General features: G+C 52.6%; 3 protein-coding genes across 6 annotated transcripts; 2 read left to right on the plus strand and 1 right to left on the minus strand.

The window, feature by feature from the left end:
- Window positions 1–856: 856 nt before the first annotated feature.
- Window positions 857–9,055, plus strand: LOC117639216. Its single transcript, XM_034374666.1, has 6 exons — window positions 857–939; window positions 6,351–7,087; window positions 7,172–7,416; window positions 7,494–7,875; window positions 7,941–8,150; window positions 8,221–9,055. Exons 2-6 carry the CDS (start codon window positions 6,392–6,394, stop codon window positions 8,599–8,601), a joined length of 1,914 nt encoding a protein of 637 aa, XP_034230557.1. The 5' UTR covers window positions 857–939; window positions 6,351–6,391; the 3' UTR covers window positions 8,602–9,055.
- Window positions 9,056–9,058: 3 nt separating this feature from the next.
- LOC117639214 (RNA-binding protein 5-like) lies at window positions 9,059–18,991 on the minus strand. 4 transcript variants are annotated; one of them, XM_034374661.1, is made up of 18 exons: window positions 18,785–18,991; window positions 17,348–17,480; window positions 16,952–17,059; window positions 15,268–15,621; window positions 15,070–15,181; window positions 14,922–14,991; window positions 13,961–14,034; window positions 12,817–12,933; window positions 12,606–12,729; window positions 12,052–12,276; window positions 11,509–11,891; window positions 11,287–11,412; window positions 10,991–11,198; window positions 10,622–10,905; window positions 10,340–10,534; window positions 9,913–10,263; window positions 9,665–9,829; window positions 9,059–9,582 (listed from the first exon to the last, which is right to left on the minus strand). In XM_034374661.1, the coding sequence occupies exons 3-18, from the start codon at window positions 17,005–17,007 to the stop codon at window positions 9,436–9,438; spliced, it is 2,991 nt and encodes a 996-aa protein (XP_034230552.1). In that variant the 5' UTR covers window positions 17,008–17,059; window positions 17,348–17,480; window positions 18,785–18,991; the 3' UTR covers window positions 9,059–9,435. The 4 variants fall into 4 exon arrangements, with proteins under 4 accessions (XP_034230552.1, XP_034230555.1, XP_034230553.1 ...); XM_034374662.1 differs by having other exon boundaries at window positions 9,436–9,582; window positions 18,770–18,991; XM_034374663.1 differs by lacking the exon at window positions 18,785–18,991 and adding an exon at window positions 18,507–18,750 and having other exon boundaries at window positions 9,436–9,582.
- A 212-nt stretch (window positions 18,992–19,203) lies between these two features.
- Window positions 19,204–21,804, plus strand: LOC117639215 (serine/threonine-protein phosphatase 2A activator-like). Its single transcript, XM_034374665.1, has 8 exons — window positions 19,204–19,376; window positions 19,605–19,693; window positions 19,788–19,991; window positions 20,092–20,309; window positions 20,393–20,517; window positions 20,608–20,708; window positions 20,796–20,903; window positions 20,986–21,804. The coding sequence occupies exons 1-8, from the start codon at window positions 19,364–19,366 to the stop codon at window positions 21,172–21,174; spliced, it is 1,047 nt and encodes a 348-aa protein (XP_034230556.1). The 5' UTR covers window positions 19,204–19,363; the 3' UTR covers window positions 21,175–21,804.
- Window positions 21,805–26,148: the final 4,344 nt, after the last annotated feature.

Below are 26,148 nucleotides of genomic sequence, written 5' to 3' on the forward strand. Positions count from 1 at the left end.
ACTGGATTCTCAGACGGTAAGAGAGAGAATAGCGCCGGCCGGCGGGGGAGTCTGTCAAGTTTGTCGGACCGGGGCTCGGGGCTGGTGGTGGAATCGATGGTTCGATGGTTCGGTCCCGGCTGTGTCGCCGAGGCGCCTGCCCGCTGTGTTTGCCGCCGTGTATCTTTCGGCATTACCGCTGTCGCTGCTGTCGCGGTGGTTACCTCGCGGTTAGGGCGTGGCGCACGGCTGCGCACGGCCACAAGCTGCTGCGCTTTCGCAGCTCTCGCTCTCTCGCACTCACGGGGCGTTCCGTAGTGGAGCGAGAGAGACAGAGCGACTGGTTCATCACGCTCCAGCGGAGAGTGAGCAAACAGACGCTGTCCTTGTCGCACCTCCGGGCCAGGGCGGCGCGGGGGCGGCGGAGACGCAACGTTGTAGCAAGGGTGAGTGCACCCCTGCAGGCCGCCCCGCCGCCCTGCCTCCCGTCGCCATGGCAACCTTGGGGCCGCCGGCCGCCGCCGCCGGAGCTGGAGGCGGATCTGACTGGATCGGGGGCGGCGGGGGCGGAGGGCGGCGCGCGGGGGTGGTCCAGAGGGGCGGTAAAGCAGGCGCCTCGCCGCGGCGGGTGGCGGGTGGCGGGGACGGCGGCGCTGCCGCGGAGCGGCGGCTGGCGGCGCGGCGCGGGGCGTCTCAATGTTGGGGCAGTCCGGGAGCGGCGCTCTCGCTGGCAGGGCGCGCCGCGACGCCCAGCGCTCCGCCCGCTCCGCCCACCGCGCGACGCACGGCGGCCGACGCCGGGCCGGCCGCGCCGACGCCCCGCAGCACATTGCCGGACCGAGGACGGCGAGGACGGCGAGGACGGAGCGCGCGGCGCCTCCCCGGCCGCGGCGCCCACGTGCTCGTCAGCGACGCGTCAGCGGCGCCATGGACCGCGACGACGCCTACCTGGCCAGACAGGTAGGACGGATTGCCGCCAGACAAGCCGTGGACGCCCTGTGCGTGGTCGGCGGACGGCAGTGGACGCCCCACCCTGCCGGACAGGGCTCCGCCAGGGCTCGGCCAGGTCGACGCACTGTGGCTCGTGAATTTTGCACGCCGCGGTCGGTTTTTCGGGGCGCGGGCCGTCGAGGGCCGTGGCAGGGACTCTGCCCGTAGGACTTCGTGCCGCCTGCAATGATTTCCACGGCTTTGATAGGGGTGGGAACGCGCCCGTGGAAAAAGGGGGGGACGCATTGTCTCGTGACGAGCACTATTGCGTGCCCCCCCTCCTCCCCCAATTCGCGTGCTCCATCAAAGGTCACGGCACGGCACGCGGGCTGGGTTGGCCGGGTTGGGGCTGCCGAGACGAGACGTGTTTTGGAGAAAGGGGTCCCGCTAAAACCCTCTCGGCACGAAGGCATCCAACATGATGGCGGAAGCACGCACCGGGCCTTCCCCCTGTAGGCCGTCAAGGAGTATACTTTGCGACTGCGACGCGGTGACAGTGGTTACGGTTGTCCGCGGTTGTCCGAGTGTGGGCCGAAGTCTTCAAGGAGTTTGATAGCGCTCTTATCTCTGTCTCAGCACAGTGGCCTGGCTTGATTCACACACAGTGTCCCAGTCTCTTGTTTGCATCCATGGCTGTGGGGCGGCCGGGGCTGCCGGCCGGGGCCGGGGGGTACGTACAGAGTGCATACAGAGATGAGCCGGTAGGTCAAGGAGGGGGCCGGCCCTCCCCCCCCCCCTTCCGCGAGGACGTAAGTGGATGACGAGTCCTTCAGTTGCCGCGAAAGGGCGCCTCGCAAACAGTGGCGCCGCTGCAGCGCACCCTCCCCCCTCCCTCCAGGGCGGGGACGGGGACGGGACGACGGGGACGCGCTGGACTCGCGGGGGTGGCTGCCCTTGCTTGCCGAGCACCCCGTCGGGGCGGCGCGTTACAAATGAAGGGCGTGGTTCGAGAGGGAGAGGTGTCTGCATTGTTCATGATGACGGTGATGGAATTGTTGCGGCTGCTGCGGGGTGTACAATTGATGTAGCGCCAGGCGGCGCCAGGGCCACGAGGGGAGGCTATCTGGCCATCTCGCTCTTTCGTTACCGCGACGACACTGCTATTTGTCTCTCTCGTTGCTCGATGCATCGCATGGGCACCTCGCATGCGCCTTCGTGCACGTGTGTGTGTGTGTGTGTGTTTGTGTGAGTGGGTGTTGGCAAAATTGGTACCGAGCAACTAAATACTGTACAGTCCTCGTGGCCCGTCGTGGCCCCACGGCGGGCGCACCGTTCCGTGTCGGAAATTGTGTGCCGACACCCGCAGCCTGCAGCAAGGCCTGCAGCGAGCTGCTTGAACCGAGACCGAGGGCCTCGTTGGTGCAGCCCAAGGCGCAGCCCGGCACCCAGCGCAACCAGCCCGTCTTCGAGTGTACGTAGTGCCATTGTTTGAGCGTCCCCCGCGATTACCCAGTCAGGCCTAAGCAGCGCGACTAAGTACACTGCTGGAAAAGGGAAAAACGGTAAAAAGGTGCGCACTGCGTGCGACCTGGTGCGGCACTCGGCACGACAAGGGCGTCCCTGTTTACACCTGGCGTGCCATTTCACGCGCGAGGGCACGCCGCCGCCTGATTCCACTGATCGGCCCCTCCCGAGTGACACCCGAACGACACCCGAACGACACCCGAGAGCCCCGACACGCGTCATTACGCTCGCCGTTTTAATCACGGTTGTTTCTCTCATCGGCGACCCCCGACCCCCGGATGCGGAAACAATGCCGTGCACGGAGCGCGGATGTCCGCCTGGCCCGGCCGGCGTGATAGCGATTTCGAAGGATCGTTTCGTATCGTTTCGTCGCTCTGTCTCTGTCGCACTCATGGGGGTTGGGTGGGAGTGCGACAGAGACAGGGCGACGCACGCTCCACGAGGAGGGAAGTCCACTGTCAAAGCGCGCCAAAAATACAAGATCGAAAACCAATTCAAAGTCGCGTGAAATGCGGCCACCGGGTATCCGGGGCGCTTCACGAGTGCGAGAGAGACAGAGCGACCCAGCCGGCAGGCATCGCTTGCAAACACTCCGACAACGTTGGTTGTTGGTATTGTGCACTGCGTGTGCCAGTGTGCCCGCGGGTTGCGGGTCCGCTTTGGGCGCGGGTAAATAAATGTTGCCTCTGGCTTCTGCTTGGCTGCTCCGCCGCCTTCCTTTCCCTTATCCTTCTCCTTCCCGCGGCCAATCAAAGACGCCGGACCTATTCAGAAATAGCCTAGCCGGGCCAGCCGAGCCGCACGGCCAATCCCGCGCGGCCCGCACCACAGCACGCACACCGATTCCGAGCGGGGCGTTTTGTCGCTCTCTCTCGCACCTCCACGGGCCGCCCCGCGAGTGCGAGAGAGACAGGCGACGCCGGTCCAGGGACTGCAGTGCGATTCACCGCGTACGTCCGCGGTCCAGCCTGCGAGGCGGGGCGCAGCGCGCAGCGCGCGGAGGGGAGCGCGTAGTACGAACCTCAGAAATAGCAAAGCGACAGGAATAATGTGCCGGCCGGCTCCGAGCAGTACGCGTAGTGCAGTGCGAGTGCGTGTACGGCACGTAGCCGTCGCGGTCTGCGTTCTTCGAGCGTGGTGCGTGCGGCCCGAGTGCGGCCGCACCCCTCGGAGGGTCCAAGCAGGCCGAGCAGGCCGTCCTGGGTTTGTTCTACTTTACGTCTATTTGCTGCAGAGCCATTACGCCCCAGTACGCCGTGCTCCTCCTCGCGATGCTCCCCTCCCCCTCCCCCCACACCTCCAAATCGCCCTCCGGAGGTTGGCTGCAACAAGTTACCCCCGCCCCCCGCCCGGAGGGTACCACGGTGGTGCTTGGGCGCGGGTTCAACCACCCGCCCCGCCGGGGCGCCGCGGCGCTGGAGTGAGTGCCAGGCCATGGCCAGGCACGGGGGACATGGAGGCGCGCAGGAACTCGTTCGCCAAGTCGTCGCCCCCGCCGTCGGCGGCCAGACGACGTGGACGCGCAGTCAAAACTTGGCGCCGGCGGTCCCCTACGGCGGCGGGGCTGGCGGCACCACAGCGAGGGCCTTTACGGCCGCGCCGCGGTTCGGTGGCTTATCGGGGCCCTTGTGCTGCGCGAAGTGCACGGGGCGCGGTGGCCATGGCAACCGAGGCGAGGGCCAGATGCCCCTGCACTCCTGCAGCAGGCTGTAACCGAGAGGGGCCGCCCCGCCCGCCTTTCAAACCAGACCGCCACGTCACCGCGCTCCATGCTCCGCCAGCAGGCTGATTACGATGCGAGCGGTCGCTCTGTCTCTCTCGCACCCCGACGGGGCGCCCCGCGGGTGCGAGAGAGACAGGTTCGGCCAGGTCGCTGATTAGCGCGGCCTTTCCGGGGCTCTCGTTGGTCTCCTTGATCAGACTGGCGGCGCGCGGCGGAGCGAACAGTGCCGGATAAAATTACCCCGGTGTCACGAACTCGCAGGCCTGACGCTCGATAAGTCAAAGTCACCCCGCCGGCCGCGCGCCACTCCGCCCCGCGCCGCACGCACCTCCCGCCACACCTGGCCGATTTTATTGCGAGCTAATCAGCCTCGGCCGGCGCCCCATTTGCATATTTCCGCGGACAGTGTAGTGCACTGCAAGGTGCACTGCGGACGACTCGCTGCGACGCCAAAGTTCTCCCCACGTGATGAATGGACCCGGGCCCCTCTCTCCGGTATTCATTCTTCCTCGTCCATCAGCAAGCCGTCAGCAGGGCGTCCGCATCCCCCGGCGGCGCAGTGTTCGTCGTCTCGTCATGCAGCGAGGCGAGGCGGAGGCAGGCAGTGCGTCTCGCTGGAGTCCTCCCTGGACCCCAGCATGGAACATTGATCTGCCCCGCCCTGCCTCGCCGCGCGTGCGGCGGCCACCCACCGCCCCGCCCCGCCACGCCCTGCCCTTCAACTTCACAGCCACCCCGCCTCACCCCGCCCCGCCCCCGGCGCCAACCCGCCCTGCCCCACCGCTGCTTCCCTCCACACCTCCGGGTTCGCCTACGCCGGGGGGAGGTCCTGGCGGTGAAGGTTACAGATTTCCTTCGATCTTTACTTTCTGATTGTTTTTTTGGTGGGGGTGGGGGATTGTTTTGGAAGGTTTCTTGTAGTTTCCGCTTCGTTTCGCGAATCCGGGTGTGGGCTGTGAGGGGGAATGTCGTTCCGGTCCCTGTGCAGGGCGTTGGCCGTTCGGCCGGTAGGGAAACGCGCGGGCCGAGCGGACTTGGACTTCCCTCTCAGTCGGTGGGCGTTGCTTTGCAATGCCAGTGTCCACAGCGCGCACTCCATCTCAAGCGACATTCCCAAGTTTTCATAAAACGGGAAAAAGTAGTTCGGTTTTCTTTTTTTGCCGATGCTGTTAAATTGTACCTGTCTCGCTGAGCGCGCGCGCGCTCATCGCGTTCCTCGAACACACGTTTTTTTTCCCGCAGCCAACCTGGGGGAAATCTTTTTCGGGAATGGTCTTGCTCGGGCCGCTGCCTCACTTTGAAGTCTCGCCCCGCCCCGCCCACGCCCCACACCCTTTCACCGCTACACGCCTTGCAGGCTGCGCTAGGGCCGCGCCGCTCCCTAGAGACCCCCAGACCAGCCCCGCCACAGTACGACGGCCTGCTCGACGGCCTGCACGGCCGACTGCCGCGCCGCGCCTCGGTGGACTCACTGCTCGCGATAAACACGAAGCACGTCGGCTTGCAGCACATCACACGCATCGGCCAGCTGGTGGGATATGACAGGATGGATCGAGTGGCCGCGGGGAGGAGGAGGGGGGGGGGGCAGTGCTTCCCGGACTTGGACTTCCCCCTTCCCCGCCACCCAATCACAGTGCGCCAGTGCACCGACTCCAACAATACGGCCGGTCATAAAAGTTCAAAAGTCGGGCGGGCCGCGCCCCGCGCTAGCGGCACCACGGGCAGCCATAGGCCGCCATAGGCAGCCACAGGCAACCACCGGATGCGACGATAGAGGCGTCAAAAGCCCGCCGCCGGCACTGACATCCACTGACACGGCGCTGACGACCTGACGACCTGACACCCACTCGGACCAGGTGCCTCCCGCAGTGGCCGGGTTGGGTTGACGCCCTAGTGGCGGTCGGCGGGTGTGGGCCGTCGTGGCGCCGTGGCCTGAGTGTGTGATGTCGTCGTCGGGCACGTCCGTCATCGCGCAGCGCGGCAGGCAGCAGGGCGCCAAGCACCAGCTGAAGGTTGAACGAGCTTCCGACGCGACGTGGCGCGACGCTGCTCTAGTATCGATTGGCGCAGCAGCGCAGCATCTGTTGAAGGCTTTAGCGCCACCAGCCCGCCCGTTGGGAGGATCCGGTTTGCGAACGCGAATGGCTTCGGTCACGTGATTTCCATGAGCAATATTTTCATTTGGTTGTTCCAGGCTGTTCCCGATGACACGTAGCCGTGTCCAAGCCCCCCACCATGGCGTCCGCGCCGTGCCTCTCGCCGGCGACGTCCGCCCTCGTCCTGGGCCTGTCGGACAGCGAGGACGACGAGGAGGAGGCGACGCCGCGAGACGCCGGCGGCGGCAGCGCTCTCCAGGACCTGTCTACGACGCCGTCCTCCGACTCCGGTAGCGGCAGCCTGGAGGCGCGCCGAACGCCGCCACGCGTCCTCAAGCGCTCCCTGCGCAGCGAGCTGCTCGAGCGATGGCCCGGGTGGACGTCGCCGGCCAGGAAGCGGCTGCGCGCCGCGTCCCCGGACACCCCGGACCTCCAGGACCCCGTCACCGCCGCGGCGCTGTCATCCGCGCTCGCCTGGTCCATGACAACCGCCACGCCCAGCACGCCGCCGACGGGGCCGTGCGACCGCTTCTGGAAGCTGGTGGAGAAGATCGCCAGCCAGCCCAGCCTCCTGGACCGCGGCGAGGACTGCGAACGGCTGTGCATCGAGGAGGCCGCCGAGGACTGCGCCGAGGAGGCGGCCGCGTCCCCGGCGCGCCACAGTCCTCGGCCAAGTCCCCGAACAAGTCCACGTCCGAGTCCACCGCCAAGTCCTCGACCAAGCGCCCCACCAAGTCCAGGGCCGAGTCCGCCACGCAGCCCGCACCGCAGCCTCAACTGCAGTAGCAGATCAAGCCCGGCAGCGAGGAGAAAGCCGGACAGGAGGGACACCTCGGTAAGCATGGACAAACAGTGCAGCCGCAGCGGTGAATTAAAATGCACCGGGCAAAGCCGCTGCAACTCGCTCCGCGTGTTCCAGGCGCGCACGCTGACGGCGCCGCTGAGCACCTGGGTTGGCGACGACCCCACCCTGCTGCAGACGGTGGTCCTTGCCGTCCCGGACGACCACGACGACGACTTGGAGAGCGGCCCGTCGCGCGCGTCCCTCTCCCCGGGGCACGACGGCGCCGAGCCTGCCACGCCGCCGACAGCCGTGGACGCCATCCACCTTGCCGACGGCCACCTCGACGGCCAGGAGGCGCGGCGGCCGGCCCGCGAACTGCTGTGAGTCCAGTGCCAAGGGGTGAATTCGGGAAATTTTGCAACTTGCAGAACGGGTGTTAATCTGTCTTGTGTCGCAGGGAGCGGCTGCAGCTGCTGGCGGGGCAGCCCTCCGGCGGGGAGCAGGACAAGCCGGACGTGGAGGAGGACAGCTCGGTGCTGCAGCTGCTGGTGCTGACCCCCACCGAGGAGAGGAAGTTCGGCGAGGCGCCCCGCCGTCCCGGGGCGTGCCTCCCCACGGCCGCCGCCACCACCTCCAAGTACAAGACCGCCCTCGGCGTGCTGCTGCGGCTGCGGATCCCCTACTTCATCATCGCGCTGGGCATCGTGCAGGTGACGCTGTACGCGGCGCCGTCGCCGTACGCCGCGCAGGAGATGAAGAACAGGTTCGTGTGGGACAAGGCGCGGCTGTTCAAGGAGCCCTGGCGCGCCATGTCCTACGCCATGCTGCACTCGGGCCAGGTAAGCGCTCTCCTACAAGTGCGAGAGAGACGGAGCGACGCGAACGCTAACCCTTGCCCTGCCAGATGCACGTGGGCCTCAACGTGGGCGTGCAGAGCTTCGTGGGGGCGCCGCTGGAGCGGGAGCAGAGCGCGCTGCGGGTGGCCGCCGTGTTCTTCGGCGGCGCCGTCTACGGCGCCCTGGTGACGGGCGTCATCTCCCCGACGCTGCACATGGTGGGGGCGTCGGCCGGCATCTACGCCATCCTCATGTCGCACCTGGCGCAGATCCTACTCGTGAGTACCGCTGTCCTTCCCAGTGCCCCACCCCGTGCCCGCGGCTGTCTCTGATAGTGTCTGTGTGCAGAACTCGGACGCGGTGCGCTACCCCAAGACGCGGGCCGGCGCCGTGCTGCTGCTGACGGGCGCGGACATGGCCTACACGGCGCACCACGCCATCCAGCGAGGCAACGCGGCGCCGCGCATCGGGGTGACCGCCCACTGTGCCGGCGCCCTGAGCGGCGTGTTCCTGGGCCTGGCCTTCTACCGCACCTCGCCGTCCAGCCTGGCGGGCCTGGCGCGCACGCACCCCTCGTACTTGTCGTACTTCTGCTACTGCTGCCACCGCCGCTGCGTGCTGTCGTCGCTGCAGGTGTGCTCGGGCATCGTCATGGCGGCCGGCGTCCTGTTCTGCCTCGTCTGGATCTACTTCGACAAGCCCGGCGAAGGCCTCGGGCTGTCGCTCTGAGACCTCCGCCCACCTTTCGAACACGTTTGCGGCCAAAGAGCGTCAGCTTGTGAGTCGCCGACACGTCTTCCTGCGCCGCGAGCTTGTCGGCCTGTAGCGCCTGGCAGTCCCCCAACGCACACGCACCGGTGTGGAGACGGTGGCCTACCCTGCCCCTGCATCAGAGTTCTGTTGACTCTTTTGAGTGGTCACTTTGTGCCCTACCCACCTACAGAGACCTCTTTCGAATTTTCTGTCTGAAATCATGTCCAATCTTCCACTCCTAATGTGTTCTTGTTCTTTTATCAAAGACTGAATTCTCAAACAAAATTGGAATTGACCTCAATTGGATTTGATCCACCCATCAAAGTCGGTACCTGTTAATTTATACATTGACTTGTTATAAAACGCCATGTGATTTTAAAAAGCATGACCAATTATTTTGTTTTCGCATGTGTCATACGACTTATCATTCAAAGCTGAATACTACTTGTTTCAAAACTTCAGACTATTCCCAGTTTACCATCAACATGTGTGTATACATGACAACCTAAATCATGTAAAAGAGCCAGCAAAACAGTCAAAAAAAGAATGTTACAAAATTTACTAACTAGGTTTACTGGATCTGCTCATTGAATATGAACGATTCAGAAAATTCATGAGCGGGAGAAAATTGCAATTCAAAATGATTACATTGCAGTGATATAGAAATTAAAACACAAACATAACTACATACAATACAAGGGCTTATGGCTTCAGTCAGTCACAAAAAGGGAAGGACAATTAACTAGTTAAATTAATAAACAACGGAAGAGAATAGTTTGGCATTCCTCAGTTCAAAGAGGAGGATGTGGGTCAACTGCCACCATTTTCCTGCTCTGACAACTCATGATACCGAGCAAACATCATCTTTTTAACACAGTCTTTATAAGTTTCACCAGGAAGAGGAGTGTAGGTTGATTGTTTGGATCCCAAGCCAGCTGTGGATACTCTCTGTTCAGCCTGCAAATAGAAATGAAAGAACAGTAAGTCAATTTCTAGGCAGGAAAATAATAACCAGTCCAAATGATCCCTGAGCACTTGCCTGAATGATTGTTGTTCTTCCTTGGTTGCTTTTTCCTAGCCCCATTCCTTCTTGCCATCCCATTTTTTGAAGAAGTCTGTTTCCCTTGTTATCAGCGCCTATACCGGCTTTAGTTGGTTCCTCATAAGCGGGGCCAGTATCCTGTCTTGATTTCAAGTACTTTTCCTGAAAAATGAAACAATATGTTTTAAAAAATTGTTCACTTGACACAAAAGCATGCTAATACTGCAATGACTTTGTAGGCTGACCTTAAGGCGGTTTGGATTTGGTTTATCAGGTTCTCCATACTTCAGCCTTCGCTCCTTTGCTCTGTCTCGGTATTTATTGTTTCGTTGCTGAGGGTCATTGGGGTCTAGACCACGAGACCGATACCAAGTTTCTAGATTTTGTTTGTGGAGATCAGAGAGAAGTTGATGGCGACTAAGAGCTTCCCGGCTAGGAAATTGTCTTTTACATAACAAACATGCAAGTTTAGACCAGTCCATATGTTGCTTTTCCTCTTGTTGCACATCTTCAATTTCTTCTTCAGATTCAGAGCCTCCTCCATATGCAGCAACTAATGCACTATTACTTGAGTTTCCCATGTTGCTAGGATCAGCCTGAGAAATAAAAGTAAAGAAGTCAGACAGTGGCTTTAGAAAGATTTAGATGAGGTCAAAAAGATACCAAACTCACCCTTGAAGGAGAGTGGTTTGCAGTTTCCATCATAGGAGCCTGATTGGCCATTGTAAGATTAACTTTTGACCGGCCTTCAAGTATGGCAAAGCCAGCATCTGCTGCCCCACTCTTTTCTGGGATGTTGCTAGATGGTAGATTTGCTTGATTCATATTCTTCCTCTGATTTTGTGACTTAGCCCAGCGTTCCATGTCCTGATATAAAATGCAAGATCAGGGATCATTAGAAAAAGCCTGGTTAAAGTTTAAGAGTGAGGTACATTTTTGAACAAATTAGCTCACCTTAGCTATTTTTTTGGCAACTTTGACCTTATCAGACTTTTCACCCTTCTTGCCATCCTTCTTACCACTTCCATCATCTCTTGAATTAGCTCCATTGGAAAGAGAATCATTCCCATCAGAAGGTGCTGGGAGGTATGTGGAGCGTTCAGAATCCCAATACATAAATTGTTGTGTTTGTGCATTCCAATAGTATTGTGAATTGGGGTCAAAATAAAGACCAGTACTTGAGTCATAATAGTAACCAGAGCTCTCATCATACTGGTAGGTGCTGACATCGGGTGGTGCTAGAAGAAACGACAAAGAGATTAGCACTGAACGAGTATCAATAGAAGTATTTGTAAGCAAGTGCGAAATCCAACAGATACTTACAATGCTTTGTGTTGGCAAAGTCTACCACTTCCCTCCGCGGTTGAGGTCCAGTCGTTTTTCCGCCTTCTGTTGAGCTCTGCAGGGACAGCGACTGGTTTTGCGCTGCAGCTGCAGCTTGAGCTTGCTCAACAGCCAATTTTCCAACACTTGCCTTTGATCGCATGTCCGCGCCTTTTAATTTCTTCAGCAGCTCATTTTTAGCTTCATCCTACAATAGCGAAAGCAATCACATTCACTGTGTGAGCATAGAAAGCACAATTGATCACCCACAAGAGAAAGAAGGCAATTTAACATACATCCTTTGCAGCGGCCACGGCAGCTGCAGCAGCCGCGGCATGCATCTGCTGAAGCACAGCTTGGTGCGCTGCCGCAGCAGCCATTGCACCTCCCTCCACTTGGACAGGCAGGGTTATTGCCGCACCCTGTAAAACAAAAACAAAAAGCACAAATAAAATCCCATGAATGGGTGAAGAAGTTCTAGCAGCAATTGAGCTTACTGAATAGACGCCTTTGCATACCTCTGATATTTGTGTTGCATAGTACTGTTGGTAGTATTGTAAAAATGCAGCTCTCTCCTCAGGAGTGTTAGCATACAAATTGGCAGAATACTCCGCTAACCGGGGTACGTCTTCCAGCGTATACTGGGCGCCAGGCACATGGCCTGAGCCTAGTAGGGCGGCGGCTGCAGCCTGCTGCTGCTGCTGGTGGTGGTGTGCCACAATGGCAGCCGCCGCAGCTGCTTGTTGTTGATGATGATGCTGCGCTACCATAACTTGTTGTTGCTGAAGAATCATCTGATGGTGGTTCAGTTGAGCAGCCGCAAGAGCAGCAGAGTTGGCAGCCGAAATGGCCAAGGCAGCATTAACGTCCACACCAATCATCTTACAGTATGATACGAGAACTAGCAAAGAACAAAAGGACAGAAGACAGGTGTGTTATTAAAATAGAAAGAAACTGTTTGTTCGTTTTGAAGACTGGAGTTAGAAATCAATTTGAAAGTGAATTTAGATATCACACAATGCACTTTATTAGCGAGATGGGAAGTGAGATCTTTTCCTTACCTCTTCGACCATCTATCACAGGGGGGTTGAGAGCCAGTGCTTGGAACAAAAACATGCTGTCAACAACACTACGAAGCTCCAAATAGCATACACCTCGAGCTTGATTTGTTAGAGGATCTCGACCAATATGAATACTGCGAAGGGGAACTAGAGATACGTAGGGTTTTATAGCTGCCAGGACAGTGTCTTCAGTTGACATGGGTTCCAACCCCCGCAGAAGAATAGCTGCCAAACAGAATGCCATGGTTCATTTCCCGTCCAAAGGGATATTACGGTGAAAGACTATAGGTCAAAGGAGCAAGACAACTAAAGGATATAAGGGTATTCATTACACAGGATTGTCAACATAAAACTAATCGTCTTTAACAAAAGCTATTTGTTAATTATAAACTCTACATACATTCCACATTGGCTTAGGTATTAGAGAGAAATGTTGGACTTGGGAAAAATATAAGGAACCAATGTTAAAACACTTCAAAGAAAGAAAGAACACATTTGACAGCATTCCTGAGTCCACATTGCAATTTGTTTTGTTAATTTGCAGTAGTACTCACTGCTTGTAGGTACTGGGCTGATTTCTTCAAGGCCTATCGCTGAGGCAGCCACATCTTCTGCCTCTGGACGCGGAACATGGCAAGTGAAACATGTTGATCTATTTTTGAAGTTATGCCCACCACACTGGAATATCAAACAAAACATTAGTATTCAGCCTAAAAACCTATTTAGACCTCCTTGCAAGCATTATTGTTGTCAAAATGAACTAACTCTTATGCAGTTCCAGTCTTGAGCCATGACTCTACCAGGAGTGCCGCCCACACGGTCGTGAGGATTTTTGCTGTACTGCATAACAGCTCGGTACTGATCTTGCAACATGAGAACACCCTGCACACACATACAAAACAACCGCTTACAATTACCATACAAAAACCGATAAATCTTCTTAAAAGGCTTTTTAAGATATAAAAATGTAACAGATTATTGTGGCACACTACCACAATACAGTCATGCATAAGCATAAGGCCGTGAGCTGAAGACAGCTTACAGTGTAAGTTTAAGTCTAGGTCAAGGTGCCGAAGCAAGTGACCACGACTAACATTCATAGAAATATTAATAAACTTAGTTTCCACAAAAGATAACAATATTAAACAAAATGTGAATAACATAAACTCTGGTACCATTGAAACAAGACAAACTCTTCAATGCAATTATATCAGCTTTTGCTTGGAAAAAGCAAAAATTTTTCCTATCCAGTTACACCTGACTAACCCAATGTGACCGCATGCATGCATTTACGAAATTCTGAACCACACAGAAAGATTCATAAATAATAAAAAATAATTTACATTTAAGCATCGGCTAAATGTGTATTGTATATAACCTCAGAACTTCAGTTGTTTCCCAGTTTTCTTAAGTAGACGTGGAGGAATACTCCACAATGTAACAGATGCCCACTGAGTGTTTACTAAAAAACCAAGGCATTTACCATAAAAAGTAAATTCAAATTCATGAGAAAAATAAAGTTTCTATGAATGATGTGAAAGTAAAGATCAGCAATTAATTACACATGAGACTCACATAGACATTAGGATAAGATAATATAAATAAATGATACAACCAGGAGGAAAGAGAGACAAGGGATGTGGAAGGAGATGAATGGCGACATAGAAGGAAAACATTTGACATTCCACTTCAACATAGCTCATGAAAGCTTGGCTGGATTGATCAATTGTGACCACAAGTTAAATTCTCATACGTGACAGGACCAGGATCAGAAGAGGAATCGGAAAGCTACAACATCCCTCTCCTGACATTCACTTATGGCACTTGACTGTTAACACCACAGCATCATTCCGGATCAGGGGCCATTGTTGTAGAGCGGGGATAGGAGTGGAACAATCCATTTGGATACCTGTTTCATCTCCATCCACCGAGAAGCTTCCTGGGTGCTGTTAAACTCGACGAAAGCAAAGCCTCTTGATGTACCTACAGACATGGACCAACACAAGGCAGAGTTAATTCCTCAAGTCAACAAATTAGCTAACAAACCGTAGACCGAGCCCACAGACACGCTTCTTACCAAATCCTGATACATATACACCTCAGTCATGCTTCCATTCACAACTTAAGTGCTTTGACTAAGTATGCCATAAAAAAATATAATGATAATAATGATTTGAAAAAGAAAACAAAAACAACAGATTTATAAAGAATCAATTTACAATTTAGTTTAAGAAATTTTCATGCTTTGAAAACCATTTTAATGTGTCGATAATTTAATGTCTAACACTCAGCTATTTTAAACAGTGACATACTTGAGGCCAATTCCAAAGTTGGATTTGGATTATAAGAAGTCTTAGTATTCAATTCTGGTTGGTAGCCCCTATGTGTCGAATGAAATGAACATAAAACAGACCACCCTTGCAACAGGCTACCAATGAATTGACTACCTTAGAAGGTCTACTTCAGGGGCAAAAGGAGCCAGCAGGCTGGGGTGATAGGAAAGCAAAGTTCTAAGAGGTGAGGAGAAAAGATAAGAATATTTGATAGTTATTTCCTTATCATCAACTGCATGTGAATGCAAGAAAAAGTGATAAGAAACCAACCCAATTATAATTAAAAGTGTCAAACTAACACTGTCACAGTGAATTTGTTTAGGTATCTACATGGGATTAATGAAGCAGACAGACATGGGAGGGGGAAAGGATGAGACATGAAATAACTTCCAGAAAACCTGTAATGTCTATGAAACAAGCACAAATTGGAAAACGAAATTCCTTCACTTGGGTGGAAGCAAGATCACACTAAAGACTAGTGCCCACGGACAGCATGCAGTGCATTAATTTTGATGATTGCTTTTAACGGTCTATTACCTGTATCTTTGCGCCGAATTAGGCGAATGGCTTTAGGGGTCACACCTCCCTGCATGCAGTCTTGACGAATCTAGAAACAGAGAAGCAAAGTCAAAAGATACCCTTATGATCATGATTAGAAAGCGCATAATAAGTTTAGAATGCTTACATCATTTTCAGTTATATGTTGAGCCAAACCCCTGATGACAATTGTGTTGTTAGGTGTTGAGTTACTGCGCCAGTCAGAAACCCAGTTCGTTTGTCCAGACGGATCACTCTCACTAAAGAATCAAAATATTGCAAGAAGTTAAGTTCAGAAGGATTACAAAAACTGTCAGGACCATGGTAGAAAAGGAACGGAACTTACGTGCTGTCCAGATCCATGTCTCTAGGTGAATGTCCATCCTCTTCTCGCTTAGATCTTCTATCATTGGAGTCATCATCACTGTCCCTTCGTCGATGTTCTCGTCTGTCTCTACTGTCATCTCTTCTGCGATCTCTATCACGGTCCCTGTCACGGTCTCGGTCCCTTTCTCTGTCTCGATCTCGGTCTCGCCTTTCATGATAGCGTTCTCTGTCTCTCTCTCTGTAACGCTCCCTGTCTCTATCTTCTGGCTTGCGATCTTGGCTCCAACGATCTGTGGCATTGTCATCCTCCTCCCATTCTTGGGCACTAGTGAATTCTTCTCGGGTACTTCTGTCACGAGACTGTCGACGTTCCCTGCACAAAGAAGAGCTTGAATTATCTCAGCACGTACGGAAAGAAAAATGCCATTGTTCATTGTTGCCTCACCAAAGGACAACAAATCAATAGCAGCCAAAACCAACTCTTTTGAGTTTTGGTTTGGGATCTACTACGTAAATCATTTTCATTTATTAGGTCATTCTTTCAGCGATCGGATGGAAGAGAATGTCTCATAATTTAACTAGCACAAATTGGGGAACAAATTGGTTCCCTTTGTTGTGGGAGGAAATCTTGATAGGAACATGAGGTGCGGTGTAGCAGAAAGTGTTTGCAATATAGGATTCAATTTGTGGGATATCACATGCCAAAACAATTATGGAACAGCTATACTAAGAATGGTGATAGTGCATACTAAAACTTCTACATGAATCTGAAAGATATATTAAAATACAGTGCTTGTATTGGCAGATGTCATTGAAAACTCAGCTACCATGCCAATTTACCTTAATACTTAATAACTCAGAAATTTGGTTTCAAACAATTGTTTGAAAAAAAAAAAAGGGTCCATATTGTGAAACTGTTTGGATATTGGTGGGATTGATGGTAAATTTAAATAAATTACTGTTAATGGCAGATCACACTAAGTGGAATCTTTGTCCAAGTTTGTGATGATGAATATACTGAACTCTGAAAGTATAACTAACTCTGCTCAATTTGTTTCCATGCAAGAAATTGTGCATCATGCATCACAATTTTGGAAACTGGCAGGACCTATCATTAACATTGATAAATAGCACAGATTGATATAGGATGACTAAGGCTACCTGCAAATCAATTCATTACACAGAATTCGAACTTAATTAACACCACATTATGGCTATTCTGAACTACAGAGGAAATCAGACGACATCTTCAATGTCATGACAATTGCCAAAAAAGCAAAATTACCAATGACAACAATACAAGCGCCATCCTTATGTCAAAACTGCTGTATTTACTGGCATATTGAAACTTGAAACTATCTTTAAGCATAAAACACAAGTCAAGGCAAAAAGTGAAACCTAATAATAAGATCAAAAAGTTTAGTGGTATAAAGTATTTCCTGTGATACTTGGGCCAATTTGGTCACATAACAGAATAATAAAAAGAAATATGCTATGTCTTTGGAAAAGCCCTTGTCTACAACAGATCAATTAAAAAATAAAATTATAAAAAAATCACAAATAACGTACTTATAATTCATGACAAGAATCTCAGTAGTCCTAGGGAATTTATGATGAGGTGAATGAAACGTGTACCATCATGGTAAACACAAAATTTAAAAAAAAAAGCAACAAAAGAAAACAAAAAAACCAAGGTGACTCACCAGTCCCTGTTATTCTGCCGGTCCATCGCGGTATATGGGTCCTCAGGGAACTCCATATCCTGCTCTCAGCAATGCAGCACCTCAGTTCTGGGAGCCAGTCAATCCCCTCTGCAAGGTGTGGGACACACAACGTGACAGTCAATAATATCAAAAATTCGGGGCCCAAAGCCCATTCTGTTCACTTTCTTGATAGCCACTTCTGGGTGTTCGAGAAAAGAAGCAATCACCCTCCTTGGGCACCGAGGCCCCATGCAAAACGCCACAGTCGTTTCTTTATACACGGAACAGTTGATGTTGAAGACGAGCGTGATGGAATGCTCCAATAGAAATCATATGTTGTCTGACACAAGGTGAACATTGCGCTGGGGAGTGACGCACTGTCGCAGCCCAACTTACGTTGTTGCTTCTTCGGAAAAGAAGTTGAAGAGGAGGTGGGAGAGGTGATATCTTGAGAATCCGGTGCAATAGCCCAGGGGGGTGGGTTGAACTTCAATGCGCCTGTTTCTGTGGTACGTCATACCATGAAGGCCTGAAAACACATTGTCCAAATGGTCAGATACACTCTTTCTTTGAGATATTTCTACCAATAACACATTTCACAACAAGCTATAATACTGACAGAGCAGCAGACTAATGTTTGTTTTCAGCTTTGAAAGTGATTCTGAAGTTCATGATTGCAAACTTTCATTGGAAGAGGCAATTTATTCAAAGGGATGAACACTGCCAAGATTGTTAAAATCGGTAATATTGAAAAGTTGATTTGGGAGCTGTCAACTAATAGTTCAAATGCATATTTTTCAATAATGCAAAAAAATAAAGATTATTTTTTAAGTAGAAAAATATAAAAAATTGTTCCAGTTAGCTAACAGTATAGACATTAAATAATTTCTTCTGATCTAATGAGACAACTAAGTATAATTTGTAAAATACATGTTGAAAAACAATACTGTACATCATGTCAAATACGGTATATGAGGAAGGAAGTTGCGATTTCTCATAATCACAGAGGTAAAAACAGAACATAATGACAACAGAACGTTATTGTAAGGAACAAGGAGAGAAAAGAGCTGAGCTAAGGTGGATTACTAAACAACAACCGCCCACACAATACACCAAGGACAAATCTCTTTCACAGATGTGTGTGTCTGGTATCTTAGTAAAATAAAACTTGACAAAGAAGTGAAGAATAATTTGAAACAACAAGGTATAACTGCAAGTAATTGTGCTTCTTTTTTCACAACATAGCTGGAAGTTTCCAATACCAGACCAGAAGATGAAACAATAAGACAAGGGGTGGGGGTCGTAGAAAAGTGGCATTTGCCACTCCTAAGCAGAAAAGTGAGTGGGCGTACAAATGAGAGAAACAAGGTCGCAAAATTAAAAGGCCCGTCGAATCTGTTTTAAAATAAAAGGAATTAGCATTGATTAGCACTGACTCATTATAATGTTAGTGGCAGGAGGAAGGGCGATTTAATGGACTGAGGAAGGCATAAATCTCAACGACGCAGCAGAACTGCGAATGATTGAAAGGCAAAGTCAGTGAAAATGTGCATACGTATGAAACAGGAGCTTCGGGGTAAAAAGCTCAGACCACACGCAAAGCGGTCGAGGACTCGTCGAGGTTAAAACGCGAATGCGGGGGCAAGGACCCCCACGCTCGAGTATGGAGCAAGGGCTGCCTCGCCTCACACGCAGAGAGGCAGAGTTTCCATCGAGAATTAAAGCATCCAAAAGAATGCTTCACACCGAAAAATAAAGACCAGTTTGGGAAAGCGAAAGAGGCGACACTTGCAGCAGGGCATTGGAGTTGCTGTTTACCTACGCGCAACTTACATCACGCGGGATTCTGAGGCAACGCCATCTCCCGGCGCACCAAAAGAGCCCAACGGAACGAAAGCACAAAAAGGGCTTCCAATAGATGATGAAAGCAACTAAAATTGATTCCAAAAATCAGGATATTCGCGTTTAAATCGCAACGAAAAAAATATTTGGTTCTTTGAGACCGTCTACTTGAGAGAAATGGCGACGAATACGTTCTTGTTTGATGGCACGGCACGAGTGAGTAGGAACCCGGTCCATAAAGGTCATTTTCTTTTTGCTTCTAATTTGACTTATTTGCCATTACATTTTGTTCGTACGTATCTAAATAAATCGATTTAATTTTAAAGCACATAGTTTGCTACCACAAACTTGTTTTAAGACCGAAACTCGTCAGAATAAAAAACTGTCAACACGGCCAAGTTGACAGCAGAAAGAGTTGACAGTTGACAGGAGTCTGGAGCCTTCGGGCCGAATGTTTGGATGCGGTGGATGCCTACTCTGTGGTTTCGCCGACTGACGTTTTCGGATTGAATAGCATTTGCTGGATTTAAATCTAATCTTCAGTTTACTGTCTCACGTCCACTTTCCAAGATGAGTGCCATAGGTATGATTGCAATGCTGACCACTTCATGACAGTTTCAGACAGGGACATTATAGCAGAAAAGTTCTATTGATTAACCTAACATGTCTTTTTCTTTTTTTTACCTTTGATCTAAATTTTTTTTATCAACTTCTTAACCAAAGTAACGTGAAGGGCTTCTTACTTTTGTATCAATCCACGCTTGTTTACTAATCAATCAAACTGTATTTCTTTTTTGTTTCTTTCTATCAGATCCCCAAACTCACGAGTTTATTGTTCCGGTGAAAGCGGTGAACTCCAATGATGACATGGGGAAGTGGCTGAAGTCTGAGGCTTATGAGGTAACTTTTTCTGTTGAGCTTAAGTTTTTTTTGAGGCCTATTAATTTTGACTTACAAGTTTGAATATCACATTGATGTTTCTCCGCTCGTACAGGAATACATGGGTTTCATCAACGCACTCAATATGGCAGTGAAGAACAAATCTAACAAAGCATCATGTAGTATGTCAGGGGTTGTTTCAACAGTCTTGGAACTTTTAGAGAAACTTGATTTGTGGATTGATCAAACTCCTCCCATTGATCAACCTCAGCGATTTGGCAATCAAGCATTTGCCCAGTGGCTTAAAAAAGTGACTGAGGTAGCCATGAAGCCATCTAAGTTCATTCTATTGTAAAAAAAAAAAAAAAGCCAATATTTTCAGTTTTCATTTCACGGTGCCTTTCGTTTTGTTTCTACAGGGTGCAGAGGAATTGTTAAATGAGGCATTACCAGCTAAGTACCAGAATGCAATTCCTGAGTTAGTTGTCTACCTTGTCAATGGTTTTGGCAATGGCACACGCATAGATTATGGCACAGGCCATGAAATGTCTTTCTTAATGCTACTCTGCTGCTTCTTTAAGATCGGTGCTCTGACACAAACAGACAAAGTAGCTGCTGTGAACAAGATTTTTGCACGGTACTTGTTTTATTCTTCATTTGAATCTTACCTAGTTAGGAACTGAATTAAGAATACTGCACAATTTTCTTCATCTTTATCAGGTATTTAACACTGGTGCGTAAGCTTCAAATCACTTACCGTATGGAACCTGCTGGAAGTCATGGTGTATGGAGCTTGGATGATTATCAGTTTGTTCCATTCATTTGGGGAAGTTCACAGTTAATTGGTAAGAATAATCTTTTTCCTCTCCCTCACATGTTTTTTAAAGTAATTATAATTTAGTTGGTGAATGTTTATCTAATTTTTGTTCCATCAGGACAAGGGCACATAGAACCTAAAATGTTTCTTGAAAAAGAATGTGTAGATAGCTATACAGAGGAATACATGTTCATTGGTTGTATTGAGTTTATAAATAAGGTGAGACATTGGCCTGTATTGAAATATTATTATCACTTTTTATCAACAACTTATTTCTGTTGTTAATTCTAAATTTTGTCTGTTTAGGTGAAGACTGGTCAATTTGCGGAACACTCAAACCAACTGTGGAACATAAGTGCCGTACCAACATGGACTAAAATAAATACAGGTCTTCTTAAAATGTACACAGCTGAGGTATGTATGGCTTTAGTGTACAGTTTATTCAAATAATTTGCAATTTGTTGGGGATAAAATAACAACCTTGTGCCTTTTCTAGGTTTTATCAAAGTTCCCTGTAATTCAGCATGTACTGTTTGGGTCACTTTTACCTTTCAAACCTGCACAACCCAGGCCCCCACTACATTCGTTACACAGACCTCCACCTTTTGCCATGCCTGCTGCCGTGCTGAAAGACGATGCTGATCCAGAAGATTCCAAGACTCCAACTGCAAACACTCCAGAATAATGTAGTGTTTTGTATACTGGTAGCAAGCCAAACTTATTGTGCAGGCTGTAAATGAACTTTTCACATCAATACTGTATTTACTATGTTTCTGAAGGTATATTTCAACCTGCATGAAATACTGTTTCTAAAAATATCAGTGATTCCATACCACTTCTTTTTCATATTCTCTTCTGCTCAATTTGCTGAGTTCTTTTTTATGCCTGCACAAACATGGATACTGTGATACATATTGTAAGAAAGTTTAAGACAGACAAAATTTTAAAATTACAAACTGTTTAAGTTTTTCTTGTAAAATCAATCTGTCATGAAAAAGTGACAATAAAAAAATTCTTAAGAATTTGGTGTACCCTAAAGATTTTTGTTTTAAGAAATCAGGCATGAATGTAGGGCCACTCTAAATTTTCTCCATAAACCTGTCAACATGTTGAATACTATTCATTTAAAGTGGTTTTCTTAAAGAAAACAAATTCATTATTTATATTGTGTATAAACTATCTAATCTAATTACATGTTTATTACACCAGTATTATTATGGAGATTAAGAAATTCATGAGATCTGTAATGCAGGCGAACAAAAGTTATGTTTTCTCTTTCAATAACCGTGCTGTAACAAAACAAAATTTAACTCATTGTGAGTGTTATTTATTGTTCTTCCCTGTAGTGTGTTGTCATCATTTTATGTTTATACTATTTTGTCTTTGTCATTTTAACTAACTTGCTTGAGGATTACAAATAAAAATAAAAAGTCAAAAAACTTACTGCTATAGCGTTTTTTTTTCTTCTCCTCCTCTCTAAACCCTGGACCGTCACAAATTCACTCAATAGAGCACTATCAAAATGGAAAATAAAAATTGCTACAAAAATCGGGAAGAGAAGGCAGTCCGTTAGGTGAGTCGGGTCACGCGGTTTGCACCCGTTGCCCACATCGGTCCACTGAAACCCTGCAACCCCGAGCAGCTCGCCGCGGCAGGCACACAATGGAGCCCCCGAGGCTCTGGCTGCGTCGGCCGCCCCTCGCCCCTTGGCCTTTCTTCCCGCGTGCTTTCTTCACCCGCTGCGTGCTTCGCGCTTCGCGCCGCCCTGCAGGGTCGCTGGTCCGGCATGGCCCGCGCCGCTCCGCCGCTCCGCTGAAAACAGGATTTACGGTTTTCCGTATCAGTGCTTCTGAAACTTTATTACGGTCAGTGCGTTGCGGCCTCGGCACGCCTCTGGGTACGCCTCTGGGCACGCCCCGCCTCTCCTTGTGGTCCAGCAGGAGCGAGGCGGGAAGGATGAAAGCGGGAAAGGCAACCCTCTGGATGTCCTGGAGGGAGGCCGATGGCCGGCGCGCTGCAGTCCAAGGTGGTGCCCCACTGCTGCGGCCATGGCTCGGCCTTCTCGGCCGCCGCCGACGTGCCCCCTCCCCCTGGTAGACACTGGCAGGGCCGGGCCGGGCAGGCCGCTAACGCTGCAGCCCTTACCGAATTATGCCCTTTGAGGGAGAGCCCCTCCTAGTTTCTAAGGAGCCCATTGTCCTGTCCCGGCGCCCTGTGTGCCCTCCTCGGCTCTCCTCGGCCCTCTCCTCCAGGATCACGTAGCGGGGGGCGGGGCGGGGCCTTGCCCATGTTTGGTTGATGCCGGCACGCACTTGTTGGCGGTGATGGTGATGAGGCCGAGCCAGGCGAGCCAGGCCAATCTGTCGCTGATGGCGCGCAAAGGAGTCATCCTGGGGGGAATGCTCACCGGGCCAGCTTCCCGAACTTCTCGCCCACAATCCCCGTCCCTTCCCCGTCGGAGCCCTGTCCGCCAGGCACCGCCGGCCCTCAGGCCTGGTGGTACTCAGGAGAAATAATGGACAGTCTGGTGTCTGTTCCGGTCCCCGCAGTCCGCGAGACGGCGGCGGCAGAGCGAGGCGGGCAGAGCAAAAAGCGCCTGTGTTCGAGCGGGTAGGCAACCCGCAGCGCAGCCGCGCGTCGCGAGGAGACGTTGCCTACTTGGCGGGCGCTCGGCCGCAGCCTTCACGCTTTCCTTCGGCTCTCCTTCGGCTCCCCTTCGGCTTTCCGCCAGCTCGGCTGTAGTGTGGGGCTTCCCCGCCGTGACACGATGCCGATGAAACCCTCGCGACGTTCGTCTCGACGGCCGCGGGTTTTAATTAGTGAGACGGCACGTGCAGCGGGCTGCCGTCGAACAAGTGCCTCGTCGCTCTGTCTCGCTCGCGCCAATGCGGGGCGCACCGCGAGTGCGAGAGAGACGGCGAGGGAGCACGGTTCTGGAAGCAGCTCGCGAGGCGGCGATGACAGCGAGGGCAGGAAAGGCCTCGCGGCCTCGGGCAAGGCCCGTTTGGCGGCCTCGGGCAGGGCACGGCCGCCGCGGCGCAGTCGGACGCCTTCTTCAGGGGGGTCTCGTCCACGGCCTGGGCTACGGCCACGGCGTGCAGCAGGACTAGGGCTGCTCCTCTGGAAGAGCCGGGAAGGGCCAAATATTTGCAGAAAGGACGCCGCCCCGCTCCGCACGGCCTGTCTCCGGGAAGACTTTCGGCTGCGTCGGCGAGCGGCCTCGGGCGGGCCGATTCCGAACAGCGTCGCTCCGTCTCTCTCGCACTCATGCGTGACTCGTGGGGCGCCGCCTGCGGGTGCGAGAGAGACGGAGCGACGCTGTTCGCATTGCCGCCGCCACCGCGCCGCCTCGCACTGTGTGTTGACGAAATAACTAAATGCGTCACTTAATTAGGACTTTGTCGACGTTTTCAAGCGCAGAATGCTAATTTCGAGTTGCGCGGGGTTGGTTGCCTGCCTGCCTGCCTGCCTGCCCGCTTCCGACACTGCACTCGCTCATCACCACCAAGTGCCCCCCCCCCCTCTTCTACTTCCTCGGTCGGTATTACCGACGGAGGGGAAAACTATACCGCCCTTTTATGACTCGCGGAACTTTGCCCGCGTGACACAAAGTGTCGTTTAATGTGTGCAGGTGCGTCAGGCGCCACGCACCCTCCCCCCTCTCTCTTTCCCACTTCGCCGCGACTTATATGAGATAACAGGGGAGCTGCGCGGTAAAAATTGAGCGCACCCTCCGCCCCCCTCCTGTCTTATCAGTGGGGAGGGCGAACTATTGTTGGGAGCGGCGGGGCGTAACCTCCGACCCCTCAGGGCCCCCTCCCCTTCCCCTCCAATCAGGGGGGGGGGGGGGGGAGTGGACAGCACGCCGGTGGAGGGTCTTTCGCCTCCCGCTTCTCTGCTTCCTCTTATCTGTAGTTCTAGGACCCTCCCTTTTGCATACGCCACGCTCGGCTCGTCGGCCAGCGTGTCGTCCTGACTCGAGAGGTCGACGCCCGTCGACGCCACGGAGCGAGGCGCGGAGCGCGCGATGCCATGAACCAATTTTCCCGTTTTACACTCACGCCGAGCCGGCCGGGGTTCGCGTCCCGGCGCCGGCCGCGGCCGCGGGAGCTTTTTTTTTTTACAAGCAGGTGTCAAACTTTGATGCGGCCGTGAAACGAAGGGCGCGGGCCGCGGCATGCAGTGTACCAACCCTTGGCCGCGGACGACCCGACGACGACGGAGTAAAAAAAGAAGACCCTGCGAGGGCGGCGCGCGGCGCTGCACTGGTGGGCAGCCCGGGCAGCCTAATGGAGGACCTCCAGGGATATTTATGGAGAAGGAAGTTGCCTAGTGTGGCCGGGCTGGCGGGGCTGGCGGGGCTGGCGGGGCTCTGGCTGGAGGGGCGCTAAGACTCGGTCTCCATTGTCAACCCCACCGTATTTCTTCCCTTTGTCCGCCACTTCTTGCAGGTGTAACGGTGCGTGCAAGTGGAGGGCAAACTCTTCCCTCCTGTGTAGCCTCACTCCGCTCCACTCCGCTTCACTCTGTCAGCCGGCGCCTCTTTTTTTCCTTCCTCTCTCTCTCTTTCTTTCCTCTCTTTCCTGCCGCCCTGCTGCGCCTGGAACAAATTTGCTGGAGAGCTTTGCCTGTTTCGCGCCACCACCACCCAGTGTTGCCACACAAGTAGGCAAAAGCCCCCGCGATGCGCCGCAGTTGAAAGGGGTGCCAACCTCAGCCTGCCCGCTAGGCAGAATCTTTGCTCTCGGTCCGCCCGGCCGCGGTGCCGTGGTGTGCTGAGGCCGCTCGGGCGATGTTGTCCCGCCCCACTGATAAATATCGCCTCACTCGGACCGGCCACCCTGACGGCGCTGGCGGGGGCGTACGTGCGACGCGGTGCGACGAGCCTCCATTTCCGCGCAATTTCTCATCCTCTCGCACTCCAGATCCCGCCGCCGCCGCCGCGCCGCGCCCTTCACTGATTGTCAACCATTTTTTACTCGCCGCGGTTATGACAGGAGTAATATCACGAGGGAGGGGGGGGGGGGAGCCAAGCCGCCACGTCACGCCCTGCAATTGCGCGCCGCGCCACTCGGCCACTTCCCAGAGTCTCAAAGTTGTCGAGGCCCTGGCGGCGAGCCCACCAGGGCAGGCCTCGAGCCAGGCCTCGAGTCAGGCCTTCCCCGCCTCGCGCACACACACACACACACACACACACACACACACACACACACACACGCCGGAGATTTTCCCGGCCAGGAAGCCTCTCACAATAACAATGTGGTGGGAAAACGTCCGCCGCCGTGTCGCCCCGGCCGCTACACTGCCAGCGCCGCCAGCGCCGCCAGCGCCGCCCGCCGCGCTACAAGAGGAAAGGCTAACTAGGGGCGGCGAGCAAGGCGAGCGCGGCCCACGGCGCGGTCTCGGCGGCCCCATATGGGGCCAGGCCGGGCCAGGCCGGCGAGGGGAAGGCCGAGGGGCGTCCCGGGAATTAGCGGCGCCACGTCTTTGTTTGCGCGCCGTTCGCTAAGTCCAGGGCGGAGGCCCGGCAGAGGCCGGGCACACAGTGGGCCAGAAGGCCGGCGGAGGCGGACAAAACACTAGACGCGTTTTGAGCTCCAGAGTCGCTAAACGGGACTCGAACCGAACGTGTGACCCCACCAATGGATTGCTCTCCGAA

The sequence above is a fragment of the Thrips palmi genome, unplaced genomic scaffold, assembly GCF_012932325.1.
Source record: "Thrips palmi isolate BJ-2018 unplaced genomic scaffold, TpBJ-2018v1 HiC_scaffold_11, whole genome shotgun sequence".
NCBI lineage: Eukaryota > Metazoa > Arthropoda > Insecta > Thysanoptera > Thripidae > Thrips > Thrips palmi.